General features: G+C 42.0%; 1 protein-coding gene across 2 annotated transcripts in view; it reads left to right on the plus strand.

Annotated features, from left to right (window-relative positions):
• Positions 1-21,573: 21,573 nt before the first annotated feature.
• Positions 21,574-25,424, plus strand: part of LOC121269194 (rho GTPase-activating protein 23-like) — a 506,984-nt gene continuing 503,133 nt past the window's right edge. Inside the window, exons 1-2 of one of the 2 annotated variants that reach the window (XM_041173725.1) lie at positions 21,574-21,828; positions 22,380-22,733. In XM_041173725.1, coding sequence (XP_041029659.1) covers positions 22,656-22,733 — 78 coding nt within the window. In that variant the 5' untranslated portion in view covers positions 21,574-21,828; positions 22,380-22,655. The remainder of the gene's footprint in view (positions 21,829-22,379; positions 22,734-25,424) is intronic. The other variant, XM_041173724.1, reaches the window with a different exon arrangement.

Genomic DNA, 25,424 nt, shown 5'->3' on the forward strand with positions numbered 1-25,424 from the left:
ACATACTGATGTCTAGTGAGGCAGTTCATTACTTTGTATTTACCCTTTTAGATGAAAGAAAGAAATGGCATTCTTTGCCTGTACTTCCCATCTCCATCTCTGCCTCACTTTCTCCAACCCCCTTTATCATGCGAACCCAGATGACAGTTGGAACTCAAAATATTAGTTTTATACTCTTTTTGCATATTCCCCTTGAAAACATCATTTTGTCTTACCTTGTAAAGCAAAAATAGTTGAATCCAGAAACATCCTCAACATGGGGAGAAGTGACTGTCCATTCTCTATATGTTAAGCAGTGTTGTACACTATATATAACCAATTGTCTTCCTCCCAAGAGATGCCTATGATCTTTTATGGACTATGATTAATTACTTACAAAACAATCAAAATGAACTTTGAATAGAACTGTTAACAGTAGACAAGTGTTAGGAATGGCACTTATGACTGATAAGGGTGGAACATGTTAAGAATCCATTTACAGATAGTGAGCTGTGTATATTTTTACTACTTAGATGCAGCAAAATTTGTGAATTTTAAATGGAGCTGAATGATTGCAATTCCTATTGAGTGACACTTGTCAAGTTAGAAGTTTGTAAGATTTCCTCAATGGTGCCTGATCTCATTCTCCTGGTTCATTCTCACATTCCTTATAGGTCAATTGTCTTCACCAATTTTCAAGTAAGGCACACTTTAGCAAAAAACCAGCAGTGTGAGATCCACATTGACTACTCAATGATCATACTCCAGTAACGTCCTTGGGCCAAAAAAATACACAACATCAATGGTTGCTATGGTAATATAACTGTTACTATACTACACACATACTTAGAAACACTTATTAGTGCACATTGTACCATGTGGTCAATGTGACATGTAAAGACGGGCTGACTTTTGATAGGCTCGGTACACATTTTTAATGCTAAAAATAAAATAAATAGGAATGTAATGGTGGGATGGGCTCCGACTCACTGAGACCCTCTGAGGATAAAGCGGTTACTGAAAATGGACGATGGAGTCAGGGAGCCACAGTTAGTGTCAATGGGAGCAGCCACTGACTCAAGGGCCCTGAAATGAACAAGATTGGTATAAGTGCTGTCAAGATAAATGTCAGGGAACAAATATTGATAATGCATCTTTTTTCACTGATGTGTTCATTTGAGGTGTAATGCAGAAGGATCTAGGCTATAGTCCATGATCACTGACAAAGTCCAGGCTAATGTGATCTGCTAATCTACAGTAGATTCAATAATCTTCCTGTGGATCCAATCTTGAATCTGAACTGCAATTTTCAGCACCTACTCTCTGACTTAGATCGGGGCTGGGCAGTAGCCTTCAAGTGTTATTCCTTCATTTTAAATTCTGTGTTGAAATTTTTTCAGTGTGGCCTTGGGGCTGGGTTGCCAACCCTCCAGGATTGCCTGGAGTCTCTCGTAATTCCAGACAAATCTTCAGGAGACTGCTGTGAGCAAACCCAGGAAGGAATGTCATAGAGACATTAAAAAATTGTGTTTGATTTTTTTGGATGTCAGCATTAACACTATCAAAAGTGAGTGAAAAGGCTGTTTGACTGACAGCCAAAAACTGGGCAACTAACCCAGTTGGTGCAGAGAGGGGGGATGTCATCAGGATGTCCAAGTTGGACAACCAAAGCCAGGAGTGGGAGGTGTGGCAGGAAGATCATGTGGATGACAGTTGCAGGAATATGCCCAACTAGAGTTGGGAGCTGTAGGGGCTCAATGGTACTTAGTGAACTATAGTGATGAAGTCTGTCGAAAGCTATTTTACAACATTTTACTGTCATTACAGTGGGAATTAAATCAGTCAAAGCCAGTAGCAGAAAATGAATCAGCACTGAATGGACAGTTGCTTTTTATACCTGAAACAAAGCTTGTTCATTATTGAAGTGAAAGGAAGAAAATCTAGTGCGATGAAAATCAAACTTCCCATTCGCTGCCAGCCTGTTCTGAGTATTTGACTTTGGTCATGTTTCACTCCCAGTATTATATCACTACCTCATTTTGTTTAATTTAAAAAAAAACCTGGGTGAATGGACCATGACTCAATACAGGATAGAAACAAACAGACAGTTTGCTTAAATGGAAAAAAAAATGTTTAAAAAGGGTATAAAAAGGGAGACGATAGCAATTTCATGTCGTCAGGGCATCCTAAAGTGCTTTACAATACTTATTGAAGTGCTGTCACTATTGTAATATAGGAAACAGAGCAGTCAATTATGTGCACAGGAAGGACCTCTATAAACAGTAATAAGCTAACAACCAGGGGATCTGTTTTTTTAGAGATGTTGGTTAAGGGATAAATATTGGCCAGGCCAACAAGGATAGCTCCCCTGCTCTTATACAAAATAGTGCATGGGATCGTTTACATCCACCTGAGATTTAAAGCCTCATTAGAAAGATGGCACTTCCCTCAGTGTCTGCACTGGTAATGTCAGCCTAGATTATAAACTCAAATCTCCAGAGTGGGGTTTGAACCCATGATCGTCTAGGCTGAGAGGCAAGAGCAGTGTTACAGAGCCACTGGAGAGCAAATCTGATGCAAGCCAAATTGCCCATGAGCAAGTTCAATTGTGTGCAGTTCTCTGGGAGCTTAAAATAAAAGCGGGCGAATAAAATAAATTGAACGAGCATGAAAAATAATGAGGCAAAACAAACTTGCTCACCATTTCTAATAGTTTCACCTAAAGCTGAAATGGGTGTATCAGGTGTATTGAAGCCTTTCTGATAGGAGGCTGTTGGCATTTTTGATGAGGTTTTTAACCTGTCCTTGCTGAGGGAGCTTCAACTAATATCAAGAGGGGAAATTTATTTTAAAGAACGTTCCATTCAATAACTGGCAATATCTGGCCATCACAATTAATTTTGAATTGATGTTTTAAAACTCAATTTTTATTTTTGATAATCGAAACAATTTTCAGCTGGCTTAGAGATGTTGCCATGCATCTTCTGCCTTTTCTCCCAGTCTGCCTGAAATTTCCAGTAAAACTGAATAGGGCCTGCCACCTGGTGGAACAATGTAACTATTGCAACTTGAAAGCAGAGTAAGGAAGGGGATGAAGATGATTTGCACCAGTCCATGCCCGTTAGAGCCATGGCAAATCAGCTGCCTGTTTTACACCACACTCTTATGCTTTAGCTGTGTAGGCAGCACAGGCTAATATCTGTATTCCGCCAATATTTGTAATGGTAGTAATAATACAGAGATAAAAACAAAATAACTGCGGATGCTGGAAATCCAAAACAAAAACAAAAACAGAATTACCTGGAAAAACTCAGCAGGTCTGGCAGCATCGCCGATGCTGCCAGACCTGCTGAGTTTTTCCAGGTAATTCTGTTTTTGTTTTTGTTTTGTAATGGTAGTGCTAGTTAAACCAGACATGAACTGCTGAGATAGTCATCCTGTTAATGAAAACTTTCAAATAGATAGAATCTGAAGATGGAAGACAGAAAGCAGGAAACTTAGGCTAGTTAGCCTAATATCTGTCATTGGGACAATGTTGAAATCCTTTACTAAGGTAGTAGTAGAAGGACATTCAGAAAATCATAATAAAATCCTGTTGACTCTGCTTGATTGTATGAAAGGGAAATTGTGTTTTACAAATGTATTAGTGTTCTTTGAGGATGTAATAAGCAGGGTGGATAAAAGGGAACCAGTAGATGTTGTGTATTTTGTGATAACCTTTGACCCGGAAGCAGTACAGTAAGGAAAATTTATAATTTTTAAAAAGTATCTGTGGAATTGTTTTTAAGAACGTTTGAAGGGGATTTTGAGAGCTTGTATGAATTGTAAAGAGGTCAATTGTAATTTTCTTGGATAATAAGGGACCTGCTGTCCCTTGACCTGTAAGCAGTAACAACAGAAAGGAAGTTAAGATACAGACACAGTGTGGCTTGGGACAAAGAAGCTGCAGCAGGGGAAGAACAGAGAAAGCACATTTACAAAGGGCTGTGCGTGTAATAGAATTAAAAAGGACAGAAAGCTGAAGACAAGGTTAGATGAGAGATTGTGAATTGAACAGTTGCGAGGAGGACACACAGAGCCTTCAAAGGGATATCGATAGGCTAAGTGAGTGGGCAAAAATCTGGCAGAGGTGGGGAAAATGTGAGGTAGTCCATGGTGGTGGTGGTGGTGGACGGTGGGGATGAAATTTCCGTGGGGAAATAAAATAAGAGACATCTGGGGACTTTTTTATTGAGATTTGCTTTTAGATGCTTGATTGTGCTGCATGGACGTTGTTTGCAGCATTTTTGTTGTTTTTCTTTATTTTGTGGAGGTCTGCGGCACCCCCCCCCCCCCCACCCCCTCCCCCGAGGGAGCTGTCTGCCCTCAGGGAGCCCACTGGAAATGGTCACGTGCGCTCGAGGTGACATCAGCACCCTCCCCCTTCCTGCCCCCCCCACCGGCAGTGCTGAGCCTTCCTCGGGGCGCGTTTCACGCTGGGGGCGGGGGGGGGGGAGCGGGGGGCTCATTTCCTGTCCACTCCAGGGCTCAGCGATCCCCAACAAGCGAAAATTTCAGGCCATGGTGTCTAGGCAGAACCTCAATTATTCGTTGAATAATTAGACATATATTATCTGATTGAATACTGTGACAACATCCTAGGATTTGACAACTTTTATGTTCTCTTGACATAGTTCTCTAATCCTTTCATAAAAGCTGCTTTGCTCTTTAGTCATATCCTGAAAATAGGCTGTTTACAAACCATGTGCAAAACTTCAGTAGTCAATACTGATTATAAGGAGGTCTGGGTTCTATTACTGTCTTACAAACCATAGTCGTGGCTTCAGATTCATTGAATTACATAGAATTTACAGCATAGAAACAGCCCATTCAGTCCAGCTGGCTTATGTTGGTGTTTATGCTCCGCAATGCTATTAGGGATGGGCAATAATGCTGCCTTCTTCAGAAACACCCACATCCCAAAAATAAAAAGAACACAATCCTCCTCCCATCCTACCCCACCTAAGCTCATCAACAAATCATTCTATTCATTTCTTGTGTTTACCTAGTTTACAACTTGTGTTTACCTAGTTTACATCTTGGGTTTACCTAGTTTACATCTTGTGTTTACCTAGTTTTCCCTTAGCCAAGACTGACACCATGAAAAGTAAAACGTAAATGCACATCTTTCTTTATTTCTTTCACCCATGTTACTGGGAGAAGTGTAGAGAAGCCCACAATGCTTCTGTAGAACTCAAAACCTTCTATTCATTTCTTGTGTTTACTTAGTTTAACTCCTGTGTTTATCTAGTTTTCCATTAAAAGCATCGATACTATTCACATCAACAAGTTCCACATTCTGTTCTCTCTGGGTAAAGAAGTTTCTCCTGAATTCCCAGTTGGATTTATTAGTGATTTTCTTAAATGTATGACCTCTAGTTTTGGATTTGTCCACAAATGCAGATGCCTGCCCTATCAAACTGCTTCATAATTTTAAAGACTTCTATAAGGTCACTCCTCAGCCTTTTATTTTCTAGGGAAGAGAGCCCCAGCCTCTATAGTCGATCCTGGTAGCTATAACCTCACCATTCTGGTATCATCTTTTAAAATCTTGTTTGTACCTTTTTTGGTTCTTCCATATCCTTTATATAATATCTGTGCAAATATGCTATTTGATGCATTACTTTCGGAAAGACTGGGCCCCATTCCAGTTCCTTCCCAACATTGATCTTGATATAGCTTCTAACTTAGGAGATGCCCCAGTGTGGTCTGAGATATTTTGCACAATTCTTTTCCATTCTATGCAATGGGGATGTATGTGGGCTTCTCTTCACTTCTCCCAGTAGCATGGGTGAAAGAAATAAAGATGTGCGTTTATGTTTCACTTTTCATGGTGTCAGTCTTGGCTGTGGAAAGTGCTTTGCCTCTGGCAGAAGGTTGTGGGTGCACATCCCACTCCAGGGACTTGCACACATAGGGGCAGAATTTTGCCTTCGGCGAGCAGGGTGTGGGGCCCACTCGCCGATGCGTAAAGTGACACATGGTGACGTTGATGGGGGGGAGCTCCCAACGTCACTGCGCCCCATTTAAATTTTCAGGAAGGCGGGAGCACAGCAAATTCAGCTGCGGGCCCACCGACCTGTCAATGGCCAATTGAAGCCATTGACAGGATCATTAAAACAATTAAAGGACCTGCCCGTCCAACCTTAAGGTTAGTGGGCAGGCCAGGAGCCCCAGTGACAAATAGAGAAAACATGAAAACTCATCCACCCATGGGATGAGGTTTCATGCAGGGTTTTAAAAATTGTAATAAAGTTACTCTGTAAATTATGAACATTGTCACGAGTGGGACAAGCAAAGGAAATTTTTTTTTCGTCTATTTGTAATATTTTTCAAAGTCCAGATGATCTCCCTGAGGCTGTCAGGAATTTATGCGTGAAATCATAGATCTGATCCCCAGCTCTGAACATGAATGCATTTTACTGCTAACCAGACAGACTACTTCTCTGATGACAGATCACAGATCTGAAACGTTTCTCTCTCCACCGCTACTGCCTGACCTCCTGAGTATTTCCAGCATTTTCTGTTTCTATTTCACATTTTCAGCATCTGAAATATTTTGCTTTTGTGGTGTGATTACTTTTGCTATTTATCAGTCTGTAGAGTTTTGATTTTTATTCCTGAAAACTGTAAATTCAAAGTGAGCTGCCTCATGCTCCTGTGGAGCAATGTCAATTTATTTTATCAAGACATAGTGCGATACACCAACGTTGGAGGAAACAGGGGAGAAGGGATGAGTTAAGAAATCATGATTAGATGTCACATCGCTTGAGCTTAAAATATTGGGTGTTGGAGGCAGATTCCAGAGGTTTGAGGTCTTGAAAAAGAATGGGTTGAATTGAGGGCCTGTATGACGAGTCTTATATTCAACATATCAAGGTCCAGGTGCAGATGAAGAGTACACAGGACCAGCTAATGTGCAGGGTTGGAGGGGCAAGAGAAAAAAAATTGTAGGAATATTTACTGTAGTAATTCAGAGGTCTGTACCAATAATCAAGAGAATAATTGTTCAAATCCCACGTTACAAATTTAAATTCAGTTTAAAAAAGTCTGGAAATAAAAAGCTGGTATGAGTACAAGCCACCATGAGGCTGTTGATTGGTCAAGAGAATTCAACTGATTCACTGATGTCCTTTATGAAAGGAAACCTGCCATCCTTACCCACTCCGGCCTATATGTGACTGCAGTCTCACACCAACATAGTTGACTCTTCACTCTCTGAAGTGGCCGAGCAAGACATTCAATTGTATCAAAATGCTACAAAGAAAAATTTCAATAGCTTAAGGAGCAGACCCATCACCACTTTTTCAGGGCCTCCAGGGAATGGATAACAAACGTCAGCCTTGCCAGTGATGTCCACATCCTGAGAATGAGGTGTGTGATGAGGAATGTGATTGGAAAGAAAAAGATTGGAACCTATAAGTGAAAAAGAGAGATGACCGATCAGAAAACATATTTTTTCTCGTAGCCCATTCAGCAGTGTGAATGGTGAAGAAAAGAGAAATGTTTAGATGAAAAGAAAATTGAACTTCTTGGAAGGTTTTAGTGATGTCCAAGTTCCATTTTGACGTCAGAGATGGTGGACGAAGAATGTTGAATGTTGATAAATGAAGACTGATTCAAAGTCAAGAAATGAAAGCTGAAAGGTTATACTTGTTGGTTAAAATTACAAGTGATTAACTTGGAGATACTGTACCTCTGAAGAATTGAAAGAAGGTTGCATTATCCCATCAACTGACATGAAACAGGTCAAGATATGTGATTCAGCTGCTTCACCAAGCGGGAAATAGAGGTTGAAGGTGTACAATCTGAAAGAAGTTGATGAATCATCGGAAGAGTAGGTAAGATGAAATGAATGAAATCAACAGTAGGATTTCCTCCTTGTATGTACAGATTGATTTTTATCTTTGGAAGTTGGTGATTTGATTTGACCTACTTCATATCCATTTGGAGTGAAGTTAGTTTTCTAAATTGAGAAAGCTACGTGAAGGTCAAGGATCAAGATGTCCAACACAGTTGAAAAAGTAGGAGAGACCATAAGGCCAGAAGACGTAGGAGCAGAAATAGGCCATTCGGACCATCGAGACTGCTCTGCCATTCAATGAGATCATGGCTGATCTGATACTCTTCAACTCCGCTTTCCTGCCTTTTCCCCATTACCCTTGATTCCCTTATTGATTAAAAATCTGTCTATTTCTGCCTTGAATATACTTAACAACCCAGATTCTACAGCCCTCTGCGGTAAAGAATTCCACAGATTCACTACCCTCTGGGAGTAGAAATTTCCCCTCATCTCTGTTTTAAATGGACATCCCCTTACTCTGAGATTATGCCCCCTGGTCCTAGACTCTCCCACAAGGGGAAACAACCTCTCAGCATCTACCCTGTCAAGCCCCCTAAGAACCTTATATGTTTTAATAAGGTCACCTCTCATTTTTCTGAACTCCAACATGTACAGACCCAACCTACTCAACAACCCCTCATAAGAAAATCCCTCCATACCCAGAATCAACCTAGTGAACCTTCTCTGGACTGCCTCCAATGTCACTATATCTTTCCTTAGATAAGGGGATCAAAACTGTTCATAGTATTCTAGGTGTGATCTGACTAGTGCCTTGTATAGTTTTAACAAGATGTCCTTATTTTTATACTCCATTCCCTTTGAAAGAAAGGCCAACATTCCATGTGTGTTTCCTATTACTTGTTGAACTTGTATGTTAGCTTTTTGAGATTCATGCACAAGGACTCCCAAATCCCTCTGTGCTGCAGCCTTCTACAGTCTTTCTCCATTTAAATAATATTCAGCTCCTCTATTATTCCTGCCAAAGTGCATAACCTCACATGTTCCCACATTAGATCCCATCTGCCACTTCTTTGCCCACTCACTTAACCCGTCTATATCCCTCCTTGTGTCGTCCTCACCACTTGCCTTCCCATCTAATTTTGTATCATCCACAAACTTGGCGATAGTACATTCACTTCCCTCGGCTAATTCATTAATATATATTGTAAATAACTGAGGCCCCAGCACTGATCCCTGTGGCATTCCACTAGTTGCAGTTTGCCATCTTGAAAATGCTCCCTTTATCCCAACTCTCTCTTCTATTAGTTAGCCAATCCTCCATCCATGCTAATAGGCTACCCCTAACACCATAGGTTCTTATTTTATTAAGTAGCCTTATGTATGGTACCTTATCGAATGCCTTTTGGAAATCCTAATATATTACATCTACTGGTTCCCCTTTATCTATCCTGCTTGTTACCTTTTCAAAGAATTCTAATAAATTTGTCAGGCATGATTTGCCCTTCATGAAGCCATGCCGACACTGCTTGACTAGATTATATAATTCTAAATGCTCTGCTATTACACCCTTTATAATAGACTCTAACATTCTCCCAATGACGGATGTTAAGCTAACTGGCCTATAGTTATCTGTTTTTTGTCTCCCTCCCTTTTTGAATAAGTATGTTACATTGGCAGTTTTCCAATCCTCTGGGACTTTTCCAGAATCTGAGGATTCTTGGGAAATTACCACTAGTGAATCCACTATCTCTGTAGCTACTTCCTTTAATATCCTAGGATGCAACCCATCAGGTCCAGGGAATTTATCAGCCTTTAGCCCCATTAGTTTCCCTAGTACTTTTTCTCTAGTGATAGTTATTGCATTTATTTCCACCCCCTCTTTTGCCACTTGATTATTTAGTATTGGAATGCTGGTAGTATCTTCTACCATATAGACTGATGCAAAGTATTTATTCAACTCCTCTGCCATTTCCTGGTTCCCCATTATTATTTCCCCAGCCTCATTCTCTAAGGGGCTTATGTTCACTTTGGTCTCTGTCTCTTCCTTTTTATATATTTAATGAAGCTCTTACTATCCATTTTTATGTTACTGGCTAGTTTACTCTCAAAGTTTATTTTCTCCCTCTTTATTGTTTTTGGCCATCTTTTATTGTTTTTTTAAAACTTTCCCAATCCTCTGGCTTACCACTAATCTTTGCCATATCGTATGCCTTTTCTTTTAATTTGATACTATCCTTAACTTCCTTGGTTAACCATGGTTGGTTTATTCCCTTCCTCAAATCCTTCTTCCTCACTGGGATATATCTTTGTTGTGAGTCATTAACTATTTTCTTAAATGAGAGAAGATATCGTATATCAAAAGGTAATGGTTAGGGGGCACAAAGATTGGGTTTTGAAAGCCTGTGGATCATAAGAGGGAGGTGGAACATGAAAAGGGAAGATGTAACAAATTGAAGCAGGGGTAGACCACATGACCCCTTGAGCCTGTTCCACCATTCATCAAGATGGTCTTTGCCTCAACTCCACTTTCCTTCTTGATACCCATAGCCCTAGATTGTCTTAGATTCCAAGAATCTATCAACCTCCACCTTCAGTATACTTAGCAGCTGAGCATTCACAGCTCTTTGGGGTAGAGAATTCCAAAGATTTGCAACCCTCTGAATGAAGGCTGAAGGAAATTACAATTTTAAACTACCAGGAAAGAATAACCTGATATAAATTTGATGTAAGGGAATTTCAAAATTATTTTCCCTCAATATGTTGTAATTAGTAGCTAATTTGATATATTGCAATTTATGGCGGGGAATGGGGAGAGGCTGTTACTGTTCTCCCAATGCCTCTAGACAGCTGGTCCAGGGAGTTGACTAATTGACAGTTGCAGCAATTGCAGATCTGTTTTAATTATTTTATCAGCACCGTTGTTAATAGAGTCTAGACAGCACCATATGAAAAATAGCATCAAAAAGTTATTCCAATAGAATTGCCGAGTGCCAGTCAAAATGTAATTATGCAGAGGTAATTTCATCATTCCCACTGTGCAGGAAATTAAGGACCTGTATCTTTAGCTCTTGAGATATTATTGATATAACCTAGAACAATGGGCTGTTTCCAAGAAGTATGTTTTTTTTGACATTGCATGCACTGGTACAAATTGACTGTGCCCATATTCACCTTAGACAATGAAATGAAACGAATGGTTACTCAAAACCTTTGTATTTCCCTTTTCCTCTTTCCTGCATGTGGAGATGAAAACCGAACATTCTGATAATCTCTAAGACCAGGCAGGATATAGTCCTCAAATTCCCCACTGGGAGTGAGGGAGTAGGGGTTGGCATTAATGACTCATGACTTCTCATTAAGTGTAAAAAGATCAGTACATTAGTGAAAGATTGTTTGCTTCGAAAAACAAAAGCATGAGGGAATCATACAACGCACAATAATAAATGTCATCATACTCTTAAACAGTGCATGTGAATCGGTCATTACTTTGTGCACACTTTTTATATTAATTCAATGTATCAGCTTTTCCATTTGGTGGATAGCTTTATTTAAACTATTGTGTAGCACTAAGCATATATTTATTAATTTATATTTATTATGATAAGTTCATGGACAATATTTCCATATAAAGAAACTACCAGTGTTATTTTATTCAGAACAATCAACATCATGGAGTTATATATGTCAGTTTAAATCTATTGATATGATTGTTTTGGATGTTCTTGCAGTTACTCTTATTGAGCAAATTCTGTGTCGTTTTTTCAAATAGATATTTTTCCTGCTGTGCTGTGAAGCGATGTGGGAAAGTGCAGTCTCACACCTGTAGTAAGACACATGGTGAGTTTTTGAGAAGAAGAGAATTTAGTGAAGGTGTTTACTCACAAGTGTGGAGGGAAAGTTGTGCAATATGGTCACTCATGTATAACCTCTAGGTGCTGTTTTCAGAACAGCATTGTTTACATAGAGGCACACAGAGTCTACAGCACCGTATCCAGGCCATTTGGCCCAACTGAACTATGCTGGTGTGACATGAGTCTCCTCCCACTCCTCTTCATATAATCCTCTCAGTATATCCTTCTATTTCTTTTTCCCTCATGTACTTATCTATCTTCCCCATAAATGCATCTATGCTATTCACCTCAACTACTCCTTGTGGTAGTGAGCTCCACATTGTGACCACTCTCTAGAGTTTCCCGTAAAGTTTTAAAATTTCTATTGGATTTATTAGTGACTATCTTATGGGCAGAATTTTCCATTTGAGGGGGGGAGTAGCGGGAACGGGCATGGACCCGCTTGCCGCCCGTGATCGGGTTTGCGCCACCATTTTACACGGGCGGGCCAATTAAGGCCCGCCCAACATATTTGCCAACTCCCATGGAGCAGGAGTGTGTGGGCAGCGGTGGGCGTGCACAGGCCGCCAGGTCCAATGGCGAACCAGCACTCTGTTTAAAAGAAGGTCTGGCAGCCTTTTGTAGGCTGCTGACAATGGCCAGTTCCAGGGTGCACCAGAGGGGTTTGGGTGAGCAGGCCAGGCTGGAGGGAAGGGCAGAGGAACAGGCCAGGCTGCAGGGTAGGCCAGAAGAGCAGGGCAGGCTGCAGGGTAGGCCAGAAGTGGAGGGGGGGGGTGGGGGGGTGGCAGTACAGCGGGAGGTGTTGGTCCCTCTAGATGGGAGGAGGAGGAGATCCTCCCACATGACTAAACATGCCTGGGAGGAGGTGGTGAGCTCCCGTGACATGGTGCAACGCACCTGGATCCAGTGCCGCAAGCCCTTCAAAAATTTGTTGCGCTCTGGCAGGGTGAGTACCATGTTGGCATTAGGCATTTAACATAGCAGATAGCCTTACCCCCTTGAGGCCCTCCCCCCTCTCCTCCCCCCTCCCCCCCCTCCCTCCCCCCGCCTCCCCCCCCACCCTCCTCCCTCCCCCCTCCTTCCCCCAACCCTCCTCCCTCCCCCCCCACCCTCCTCCCCCTCCCCCCCACCCTCCTCTCTCCTCCCCCCTCCCCCCCGCCTCCTCCCCACCCCCCAAATCTTGACTGCGTTGGGCATTTTTCCTTCGCTGGTTGGCCAAGCAGATAGTGCCTATGCTGAAGTCAGCCTGACTGGACTATGAGGAGATGAGTTCTCCCCAACACCATGTGTTGCTCTTAGTCGCACATGACTAGTTTGGGGGCAGCCCGCAGGAGATGCAACTAGGAGCACACTGAGAACTCCAGGACATGTCCTGTTCAGGGTGATGAGACGGTGGAAGGGGAGCCTCAAAGTGTCGTAGCAAAGACCCATCTGCTGCCCTCTACGCTGCACGTAGTTGCACCTCCATGCTATGGGAGGAAATACTGTGTGGTTCCTAATGTGATGTAGGCAGCATGTGTCCAAGGGGGCATTGAGTGAGTGAGGAACAGGCGTAGCATCTTTGTCTGAGTGATCAGCAGCAGCGGGGAGAGGTGGCACTGGAGGCCTGATATGACCCACTCTGGTTGGGGTGTGGAGTGCACGTGCAGAGTCCATGTGCAATTTGCCCTAATGAATGATCTTCTCTCTTTCTCAGGAGAGGAATGCACATAACGTCTCTGAGCGGACGAGGACTGGAGGCGGCCAGGCACACCTCTCCATATTAACCCGGCTCGAGCAGGGGGCCATTGAGCTGGATGGGCGACATGCACCCAGGTATACTGGTGTTGGTGAGGCTGGGGTGGCACAGCCAGGTATTTAAGGCCAACAGTGAGGTCTGCATTGTCCTCCCAGCAGCCATAGCACTGATGATTGTTAAATTAGTTATTGTTGCAACATTGCTGGGTCATACAGTCATAGAGGTCTACAGCACAGAAAAAGGCCCTTTGGCCCATCGAGTCTGCGTCAGTCAAACAAGTACCTAACTATTCTAATCCCATTTTCCAGCACTAGGCCCATAGCCTTGTATGCCATGGCATTGCAAGTGCACATGCAATACTACTTAAATGTTATGAGGGTTTCTGCGTCTACCACCCTTTCAGGCAGTGAGTTCCAGATTCCCACCACCCTCTTCTTCACATCCCCTCTAAACCTTCTGCCCCTTACCTTAAATCAATGCCCCCTGGTTTTTGATCCCTCCACCAAGGGGAAAAGTTCCTTCCTGTCTACCCTATCTATGCCCCTCATAATTTTATAAACCTCAATCATGTCCCCCTCAATTCCCTCTGCTCCAGGGAAAATAACCCCAGTCTATCCAATCTCTCCTCATAACTAAAACTCTGCAGCTCAAGCAACATCCTGGTAAATCCCCTCTGCACTCTCCCTAGTGCAATCACATCTTTCCTATAATGCGGATTCCAGAACTGCGCGCAATACTCTAGCTGTGGCCTCACCAGCGTTTTATTCAATTCCAGCATAACCTCCCTGTTCTTATATTCGATGCCTTGGCCAATAAAGGCAGGTATCCCATATGCCTTCTTAAACACCTTATATATCTGTTCCGCTAATTTAAGGGACCAGTGGACATGCACACCAAGGTCCTTTTGATCCTCGTTACTTCCCAGGGTCCTACCATCCATCGTGTATTCCTGTGTCTTGTTTGTCCTGCCCAAGTGCATCACCTCACACTTACCCGCATTAAATTCCATTTGCCACTGATCAGCCCATCTGACCAGCCTGTCTATATCCTCCTGTAATCTAAGGGTATCCTCCTCAGTGTTTACCACCCCAAAAATTTTTGTGTATATTGGTTCTGGAAGGTTGAGTGCAAAATAAGCCGGGGGGGACGACAGGGATGAAGTTTATCAGTGTGTGCACACGCTAACTGATCCAATGTCCTTGTTCTTCCTTTCAGCATCATCAGAGCATGGCCGGGAGGAGGAGCTACGGATGCCCTCTCTCACTCCTGAGGGACCTGAAGTCTCACCAGCGTCACACCATCTCTGCCAGCAGTGCTGATACTAGCACCTCAGTGGGAATTGGAATATCGGCTAGTGTCCCGGGGCACAGCGGTGAGGGCATTTTAAAGTTGCTGGAGGAGTTGCAGAGACAGAGAGCGCCCGTGGCGCCAGCAGTCGGAGGATTGCAGGGGACCAGGCACATGCTCAGTCGGTGCTTGATGATGAGCCTCTGGAGTTGTCTGCGATGCAACGGCTGCAGGAAATGTGGCCGGCTGTGCGGGAGCATCTGGGGGAGATACATGAGGCCGTGCTTGGCTTGGTCTCCGTGGTGGAAGAGTCTACACGGACGCTTGTCAAAGCAATGAGCCACATGTCCGAGCGCCATGCATCCTCCATGGAGAGAGTGGCGACTCTCATGGAGAGCCTACTCCAGGAGACCTGCCAGGGCTTCCTGGGGATGTGCTCTGACCAGCAAGCCTTCACATTGGCATTGACCTCAGCTGGTCACTCCCAGTGCAGGAGAGGTGTGGCTCCTATTGTACCGCTGCTCAGCTTCTGTTCTTGGATGGTGGAGAGGAGTCATGATCCACCTTCTGAGGGGATAGCCCTTGTCACCCAGCAGCCATCCATCCAGCCGGGCTGGAGCACTGAAGAGCCTCGGCACCTGGAGTGTCTGAGGTTGTAGGTGTTGTGGGAGCTGCCTGGGTACCTTGCACAGACTTGTAGAATCTGCATCCTGTGATCACACACTATCTGCACGTTCATGGAGTGGAAGCCCTTCCAGTTGACGAAGGCACCTGGCTCACCTGCTGGCACCTTGATGGCCACGTGTGTACAGTCTATAGCACCCTGGACACGGGGAAAGCCAGCAATCGATGCAAAGCCTCTGGCTCGCTCTGTCTGGCTGGCCTGGTCCCAATGGTAGTGGATGAAGGTCAATGCACGTCTGAACAGAGCGTCTGTAACCTGCTTGACACAAGTCTGGACAGCTGATTGGGAGACACCGCAAAGATCACCCACCAACCCTTGGAATGAGCCAGAGACATAGAAGTTGAGGGCAGCTGTGACCTTCAGAGCCACCGGCATGGGGTGTCCACCCTCACAGTTATGGGAGATCTCAGGCCCAATCATCTGACAGATAGAGTTGACTGTCTCCCTTGACAGTCAGAGCCTCCTTCGGCACTGCGCTTCAGACATGTTGAGGTAGCTGCTTCGCCACCTGTAAACCCTGGCAGCAGAATAAAGGCGTCTTCTGCAGCCCTTTCCACCTTGGACTACCTCTTGGCCCTGCGCCCCTTGTGCCTGCACTGTCCTCCCAAAGGTGGCTCCCCTGGAGGCTGAATGTGCACTCCTGGCCTCCTCCTCCTTCTAGCCCCCCCCACTTCCTCCTCAGAGGAGGTGCCTCCAGTGGAGAGTACAACTCCCATTCCCAGGCTAAGGGAAGGCTTCTTGAAAGCTACAGACTTCCTCACTGCAGAGTGCTGACCTGAAGGTTAAAAGTCCAGAAAAAGCAGCTGGGATGCATTCTGAAGTACTGCAGATCACACAGGCAAGTTTAAAATACTTTCTGCAATAAATACTTCACAGAGCAGATTCACAACCCCATTGAGCTTTCTTATCCCCCCCCCTGTGGTTGAGGTTAATAGAAAAGTCTCTTACCTGCCTGTTCATTGTGCCCGTGTATTGACCTGAAGATCGCACGGGCGCCGAAAAATTAGTATCGATTGAAAACTAAAGGGTCTTAACTGGCCCTTTAATTAATGGCAGGTACGTGTCGGACTTCATTGCACGCCCGCCCAGCGAAATATCGTGATGGCACGCGGTGATGTCAGGACGCATGCCCGATGTCACTGCACGTCATTTTACACGCAGACATGAGAGACCTGCCCCCCTGCACATCATACGGAAAATTTTGCCCTATGTTTATAACCCCTAGTTCTGGTCTCCTCCACAAGTAGAAACACCTTCCCTATGTCTAGCCAATCAAACCTTTTCGTAATCTTAAAGATCTCCATCAGCCTTCTTTTTCCTAGAGAAAAGAGCCCTGGCCTGTTCAGCCTTTTCTGATTAAAAAAGCTTATCTATTCTGATGTCATCCTTATAAATTGTATTTGCGCCTTATCCAGTGCCTCTTTTTTTACTGTATGGGCACTGCCCAGAGCACTCTAAGTGTGGTATAACCAAGGTTGAACATTAATTCTCTGCTTTTCAATTAAATCCCTCCAAAAATAAAGCTTGATTTGCTTTTTATTGCCTTATTAACCTGCGTTGCTACTTTCTGCGCACCTGTACCCCACAATCCCTTTGCTCCTCTACCCCATTTGGGCTCAGAAGTCTTGCAAACAGATTTCCAGCCTGGCAGGTTGCTGGGAGTGGGTGGAGGTGTAGAAATATAGGTGGAGGGAAAGAGCATATTTCACAAGAGTTCTTGTTACTTTTGAAATAGCTGATTTCAGTCTCCTTACTTGCGGAGATAAGATGGTGAGTTACACAAAACATAGGAGGATAGGTCATTAGTGACAAGATAACTATGTTGTTAACTTATGGATGGTTAATAGTGTCTCTATGAAAAGAGCCTTTGGTGCTTAGTTTTAAAAAATTTCCAACATGCCTCATTTCCCCAAGAAAAAAATCCAGGGAACAGAAACATTTTTATTCAGAAAGTTCTTATGATTTGGAACGTACTGTGTATTATCTGAAAAAGTTGTGGAAGCAGAATTGTTAGTAGCTTCCAAAGGGGAATTGGATCAATATTTGAAAAGTTTGACTTTGCTTGCAGCAGAAATTTGCAGAGCAATGCCAAACACAGGCATGATGGACCAAATGGTGTCCACCTGTGTTACTGCTGTAAGATTCTGAGAATCTATGAATTTAACATTTTTTTTGGAAAAGAAACAGGAAAGTGTCACAACTTGGAAATTAAGATGAGAAGAACACAATGAGATACAAGTATGTTATTTAATTTGGACTACGAGCACAGAACTAGGTGACAGTGTACAAAATTGATATGCTCCAAATAATATTTGAGTTTAAAGAGAACATTTTCCCCCCATAGAATTGCAAATGTGTGCAATAGAATCCCAGCTGAATCAGTTCATGTGGGTCAATTAAGAAGATCAGTAAAAGTAGAGCAAGGTGAATGTCTTATTAGGAAAAGTACAGATATTTGTGTAACTTTAAGAGCCTGAACAGCTGAACCAATAGAAATCATGTGCAGGAGTACTAGTGTTGGTTTCAAAGTTAGACAGGCTTCAGTAAATGGATGACTTATCCTGCAAGACATAGGAAATATTAAACAGGCAGACATATACCAGCTGGTAATTGCTACCACAATCAATCCTTTTCTATCCTGTTCCCTTCCAGTTATGATTGACATTTAGCACTTTCTTGTGATATTGTTTTTCCATTTTGATTGGATGCTCATTTATTTGTGTACGACAGTGGGACTAAAGGGTACAAGAGTAATTGAATAACTGTAGCAGAGAAAGTAGCGCTAATAAAGTTAGCGGAACCCAAAGTGGCAAAGGGACCAGGCTCTAATGGCAAGCATCCTAGAATACTGAAGATGGTGGAGAGAAAATAACAAAGGCCATGTTCACAATCATTCAAACATGCTGGGACATGGAGTTGTGCCAGAGGACTGGCATGTCAATTTGGCTGCTCTCTTTTGAAGGAAGAGAGGGACAAGGTAACAATAGAACAGCCTCTGTAGAGGGTACAGTTTGAGTCCATTATAGTGCATAAAATTAACCCTCACTTAAAAAGGCACAAGTTTGACAAATTTAGGAACTCTTTGAGAATACAATAAAATGTTTTGATATAGCATAGAGTGGTAATATAGTATATGAATTAAGCTTGGCATGTAATATAGAACCACAGAAAAGTTAAAGCACAGAAGGAGGCCATTCTTTTCCATACCAGCCCGAGGACACCTTCCTGCACCCGACCCATAGCCCTGCAGCTTACAGCACTTAAAGTGCAGATCCAGGTACCTTTTAAAAGAGTTTAGAGTTTCTGCCTCTACCACCAACTTGGACAGTGAATTCCAGACACCCACTACCGTCTGCATAAAAAGTTCTTCCTCATGTTTCCCCTACACCTTCTGCTACTTATCTTGAATCTATGTCCCAAGATTCTAGAATTCTCCACCAAGGAAAACAATTTTATCCTGTCCACTCTTTCTATTCCCTTCATAATTTTGTACACCTCAATCAAGTCACCTCTCAGCCTTCTTTGTTCCAAGGAAAATAAACCCAACCTATCCCCAATATGATGTGATGCAGAAGGCTTTATTACAATTAAGGTGTATAGCATGAACAAATCTGACTTGAAGATAAAAAGAGGAAAAGCTAGGATCACTCAGCAGGGGAAGCAGCATCAATGGAAAAACAATAGTCAGTTACCATCCATCAGTCCTTAGGACACTTCCTCAGGGTTAAGATATGCAGCATCTGTGGTATTCTGTTTATTGTTTCACTTGTACTGTAGGGGATAAAGCATGGGCACCTGAATATTAACAGGATCCAAGTCAGTTGATGAATCAGAAAACCAAGACACCAAGCTTTTCTTCATTGAGGAAGTTCATTGGCTTGTTCAGTCTCACAGCTCTCCTCCCACACAGCCCAGTGTCCCAGCTATCCCCTATTTATATGTGCTCAATTAATACCCATCACCTGTTTCTCTTAACCATAACAATGTAATTGGCAAACCTTAACAATTGTAATTTGACAAGACTTTAATGCTGAAAGCCCAAAGAGGAAATCCAAATGTTGGAGGAACAAAGTTAGTGGTGTGTTTCCAGGCAACGCTGGGCAATTGTCCACCAGGAAACTTTGAATTTTCTCATTAATAATCTTGCATTCTGGTTTATTTTGAACTTTTATACTACATAATTTGAAGAAGAGCAACAGGACAAGGTTTCTTGACCAGTATTTATCCCTCAATCAACACTTAAAAGCAGATTTTCCTATCATTATCATATTGCTGTTTATGGGATCTTGCTCTACTCAAATGGCTTTTTTAAAATCCATTTTTGGTATGTGGGCATTGCTGGCTGGGCCAGCATTTATGCCCATCCCTAATTGCCCTTGAGAGGGTGGTGGTGAGCTAGTGTCTTGAACTGCTGCACATTTTTTACGTTGCAGGAGTGACTACACTTCAAAAGTGTGTCATTGGCTGTAAAGTGCTTTGGGACATCTTGAGATCATGAAGAGTGCTATATAAATGCAAGTCTTTCTTTATTCCAATTAGATTATAAAGGAAGAAAATACAATACATAGGAAAGGAATGGGTGAACAGAACCAAATAATTGTCTTTCAGGGGCTGACACAGGCATGATGTATGGAAAAGCCTTTTTCATTTATATTACATTTACTGTTACAAAATCTTATTCCTCTGTTAGAGAAAGAAATTGCCTTTGTATTCACCTTTCCTATCTTCAAGGTGTTTCAAACTGCTTCACAACCAATTAATTACTTTTGAAGTGTTATCAGTGTTGTTATTTGGGTAAACATGGCAGCCAATTTGTGCACTGCAAAGTCTGACCAACAGCAAAGAGATAAATGCCCAGTTATTTGTTTTGGGTGGGCTTGTTGAAGAATCAATGTGTCCAGGACACTGGGACATTGACCCTCCTCTTCTTCAAACGTACCGCTCAATCTTCTATATCCACTTGAACTGCTTTAACCAAACATCTAAAGATGACATTCCAAACAATGAACCATTCCCTTCATAATAAATTAAAGTGTTAACCTAGATTATGTATTCAGGAGATCCAGTGAGACTAGTCCCCACACCCTTCTGAGTCAGAGAATGCTATTGTTGTGTCAAGCTGACACAACAATATGCATTTATGTAGCACTTCCAACATAGAAAAATGCCCCCAAGTGCCTCATAGAGGTGCTATCAACAAATTGGGGATATTAATTGGCAAGATTGACCAACAGTTTGGTCCAAAAGGTTGGTGGGGAGATTGTGCCAAGAATCATAGAATGGTTGCAGCGCAGAAGGAGGCCATGTTCTGATAATTATCCAATTCTCTATTGAAAGCCACGATTGAATGCCACACTCTGAGGCAGGGCATGCCAGAGCCAAACCAATTGCCTGTGGGTGAGGATTTAAAGGCTTTACGCAATAAAATTGTTGATTTGGGCACTCATGCTCCAGAATTCCACATCATCAGGAACACCAGTTTATAGAGGTATCTTAAAGAATTGCTAGACTTATTTTCTTTGGAGGACGGAGAACCATGGAGATAATGTTAAAACTTTTGCTCAGCAAATTAAATAGGTTGGGTCTAGTTTATAACACATCATTCACCACATGCTGTGATTTGGATTAAATACGCTTCTGTTGCTCCATGCTTTGTTTTGTGCAGGGAGCTCAGCCCAACCCAAACAACCAAATCGCATTGGCCAAAATAAGTGTCAATCAAGTGCCGCAGGCCCCTGAAGCCCGCCCCTATTAGGAGTCTTTCATTGTGATTCGTTTATCGAAACATCAATCAACCACAAACGTGTTTTCAGTCCAATCTGTGTGGGACAAAATCTCAAAGGACAATTGAGCACCGTTGTATTCAACAGCGCATTTTTTCGTTATTTGCTCCAATGTTTTGATGCCTTTGATTAATAATTACATTTAATATCAGAGACCATTGCAAACATTTATCCTAGGTTCCCACCCTTCGGGTGCAATGATTGGAGAATCCAATCGTCCAATCACGGTGACGAACCGTTGTGGTCGCGCCCTCCGCCCCGTCGCCAATATCTGGTTCCCATTGGATAAAATGTCCGTCAATCAACCTGATCCTGATTTCTATTGGCCGTCCTCTCCTGTCAATCAAGGCTCGTCTGCACGCTCCGACGGCCAAGGGCGCAATTTCAAGCGAGGGAGCTCGAGCGGCGGTAGTTCGGAGGGTGTCGGTGGTGGCTTCGGGGAGAGAGAGGGCAGGGCAGGGCAGGGGCTGGCTTCTTTTGCCGGAGCTTTGGGGGCTATTTCTGACAGAAACGTGCACCTTGACAGCAAATGGTAGGCGCCGGGGACGGTTTGTAATAAATCGCGGGCTGGGTGGGGGAGTTTGTCCCGAACCGTCGAACTCCCTTTGACAGCTCGACCGCTGCCTCTCGATCTCGTTCTCTTGCGGGGTGGGTGGGGGAAGGTAATTTGATCAATTACTTCCACGTTTTTTTCTTTCGCATGTATTGTCTTTTACAAATATATATCTTAAACTAGGAGGTGATTTGTGAGTAAAGTATTGAAGTCGGCTGACAGCTGCCTGGCGCCAAAACAAAAGCTGGAGCTGTCAGGGGGAAGAGGGCAGGTTGTCCATCAGTCTGAGCCACACACACCATTGCAACCTTCTGCATCCATCAACCCTGTCCAAACACCTTCCTATTTTTTTTTACCGCCGTATACTTTCTTTCATACGCTCCATTTAGTTGTTGAATGCCCTTTTTGGATATTGGGCATTTCTTTTCTTTGGAACTTTAGTATTACGGATTGTAAGCTTTACACCCTTTTTTGTTTTGTTTAAAATAAATCTCCCCTCAACAAGCTCAATTTACCCGAAACAATTCGTAAATATTGGTGATTTTGTTGTCCCTGCACGTGACAGGTTACATTAGCATTTTGATAATGTTCAACTTTGGTGTTGGTATGTTAAAGTTAATGGTGATGGATGACTAAAGCGTCTTTTCTCTTATTTCCTAGCATTTGAAGGTTACAGAGCCTGAAAGATGGTGCTGATTGCCGGTCTTCCTTTCCATACCAATCAGCAGATGATGTTGAAAGTTACAGATGAATATTGATGACCAATAATAAATTGCTGCTTTTTGCCACAAGGAAATCATTGTTTTAAACAAACGAATAATTTTTAAAATTTAGTTTCACAAGATGATGGTCCATTTTGTGTGGATTCTTGAGATACAATCTGAGGATGAAGACGGTAAGAGTTACACGAATTACTGAGCTGGTTTCAATTGAAAAATGATGGCGAACCAAACAAAACTATCATCAAAATTTAATCAAGCAGGAAGACAAAACCTGACTGGAACTGTTAACACGGTATGAAAAATCAAGTGTAAATTTATGCTTTGCTCTCTTCTGTGTTTGTGGAATTATTATTATACCGGAGGAATACCTTTGCTATTTTGTCCTGTTTCATGGTCTGCTGCTTATAACTGAACATAGCATTAGGTTGTGTTCATGCATTGAAAAAATCTGCAATTCACTTTAAAACAAAAGATCAAAGCTTTTCTAAATATCTGGTTTTAATATTGGTTAACACCTGGAAGTGTAAAGCTTGAGGATTATTATGCATGTTGGTTTTATAAGCCCCTGCCTAGAGCCTTGGGACTTTTTACTGTGTTAAAGGTATTATATACATGAAGGTTGTTTACCTTTTTTACGCACAGTCTTTATAGAAATTCTTTATTGAATGCATAAATTTGGTTTGAGAACTCTAAGAAATCATTTCTGGTATTGCTGTAATCAGTTGATCATAAATTTTTGTGTACAGATTACTTATGTTAATTCACTGAATTTTTAGTGATAAAACAATTAAATTCTAATTTAAATTTAGTAATGCAATTAACATGCAGATGTGAAGTTAGGGCTAAAAATGAATGATCAATTTTTAAAAAATGAGTACATTGCATAAGACTACAATAATCTAGCCAAATCAAAAAAGTTTGCAACAGGACTGTAGGAAATTGCTTGAACAGTACAAAAATATCTTGATGCAATTTATATGTACTATATCAACAACAATAACATGCATTTATATATCATTCTGTAACATAGGAAAACACCCTGAGGCACTTCACAGGAACACAACTGGACTGAAATTGACACTGAGGCACAGATAAAGATATTAGGATGGGTTGGTTGAAAGCTTGGTTAAAGAAATAGTTTCTAAGGAGGATAGAGGCAGAATGATTTTGGGACTAGAAATTTCTTGTTTGTACTGATAGTGTACCTGGGGTGGAAGTATAAAATAGTAACCAAATTCCATACTGCATTCTTTCTCTGCTTGCAGATGGGATATTCAATATTTGCAATTTGAAATACTCTAAACATGGTTACTATGTGGAAAATAATGTATTTTGTATTTTCTGTTGACCTGTAGGCATAGAATTTGTTGGAGTATGGTTTCAGTGCTGGTTTCCTTCCACTACTTGCCCCAAGTGTCCGATCTTTATTTTAATCTTAATGGTGAATGCTAGCAGACTTTTGATAATTAGGACATCACAGTAAGGCCAAATCCTAACTGGTTGTCTGCACTTCTCTGTTGCTGAACAGTGGCTGATTTTCTTTTTAACTTTGAAGCAGTGAGGTCAATTATAATGCCCTAATCATTGCTCTGGCTGAGACCAGCTGACTTGTTTGGACTGGGAATCGAATCTTGGATGTTCGTGGTTTGTGTGGCTCATCAATTCGCCTGAGGCTCTGGGAAGCTAAAATAATTTTTACTGGAACATTGTGGTCTCTTTTATGCTGGGACAATACAGTTATGAAACAAAACAAAGTTCCCTGGCAGAGAGCATTTGACCACCAGCCTGAAGCTTCACAGATTGGAGTGGCAGAAATTTGATTTCCCTACTGAGTCCTTGTCTCAGCTTGCTGCACAGGTAGTATTGCGTGGCAGCCAAGTTTCTCCCTGCAAGAGCAAATCAATGTGAGAGTTATCACTGGGCTGCTCTTGTGCAACATTTGGCAGCCAGACTAATAGAACTTATGATATTCCTATGAAGGGGACACTCTTTCATTCTCTAGGTCATGTTTGGTGTGGCTGGCCAAGATCTCGGCAAGGAAAGGGATGAATTAACAATTAAAGTTGGGGTTATGTTTGTTCACAAGAATGCTTTAATATTCTAAATCAGATTTTGAAAGTTTTCACCGTAAACTGAGCTGAAATTACAGTCGGTTTGGTTTTTAAATTTTAATTGTAAAGTACCTTTGACCTCAGGAATTATTGCAAGTATGAAACCTGCAGCAGTGCTGGGCTAGATTGTCTAAGTACAGCTTTAGATTTCATTTCATGGTGATAGATAAAAAGGACTAGCAAACAATGCATATGCAATAAAAGGAACATTTTTAAAGCAGAAATCATTATTTTTAAATTGTCGGAAGGTGCTTTATTTCATACCGTAATTATGTTCTAATCAAAAGGATTTACCTTGTAAATACAACCCATTCACAAAACATTTATATTTAATGAAATAAAATGAGTTGACTGTGTACAGTCTCATACATCCAAATTAAATCAGAATGGTATCAGTCTGCATATTACATGCATGTAGTTTTAATGTGTAGTTTTTCAGGTCAGGAAGTTTTATATTTTCAAAATGGACGCTAGTCTCATTATTTATGTGTAATGATACCTTGGAATATTTAGAACTGCTTTTGAGAGTACCTTTTTTGATTCCTTCACCCAGAATTTAATACTTAAGTTTGGAATATTCTATCCTATATTCCTTTTTTGTTTTGATTACTCCCATAAATCCTAACTGGAAATTATTTATAATTACAATAAATCATTTATTTGTATACTGCAGTAGAAATTACCAAATTATAACAACAAACATACAAATCTGCCCCATGTAGATGCTGATACCTTCAGATGCCTAGGGTCCTGGCATCTCCTTTTGAAAACTTATACCTGAAAGGAGTTATCGTTTAAAAAATCAGCAGTAGTGAGATTTCTATATTACCAAGTACTGGCATGGTTGATGTGTAAAATAATAGAATCTAAAG

This window comes from Carcharodon carcharias, chromosome 23 (genome assembly GCF_017639515.1).
Source record: "Carcharodon carcharias isolate sCarCar2 chromosome 23, sCarCar2.pri, whole genome shotgun sequence".
NCBI classification, from domain to species: Eukaryota; Metazoa; Chordata; class Chondrichthyes; order Lamniformes; family Lamnidae; genus Carcharodon; species Carcharodon carcharias.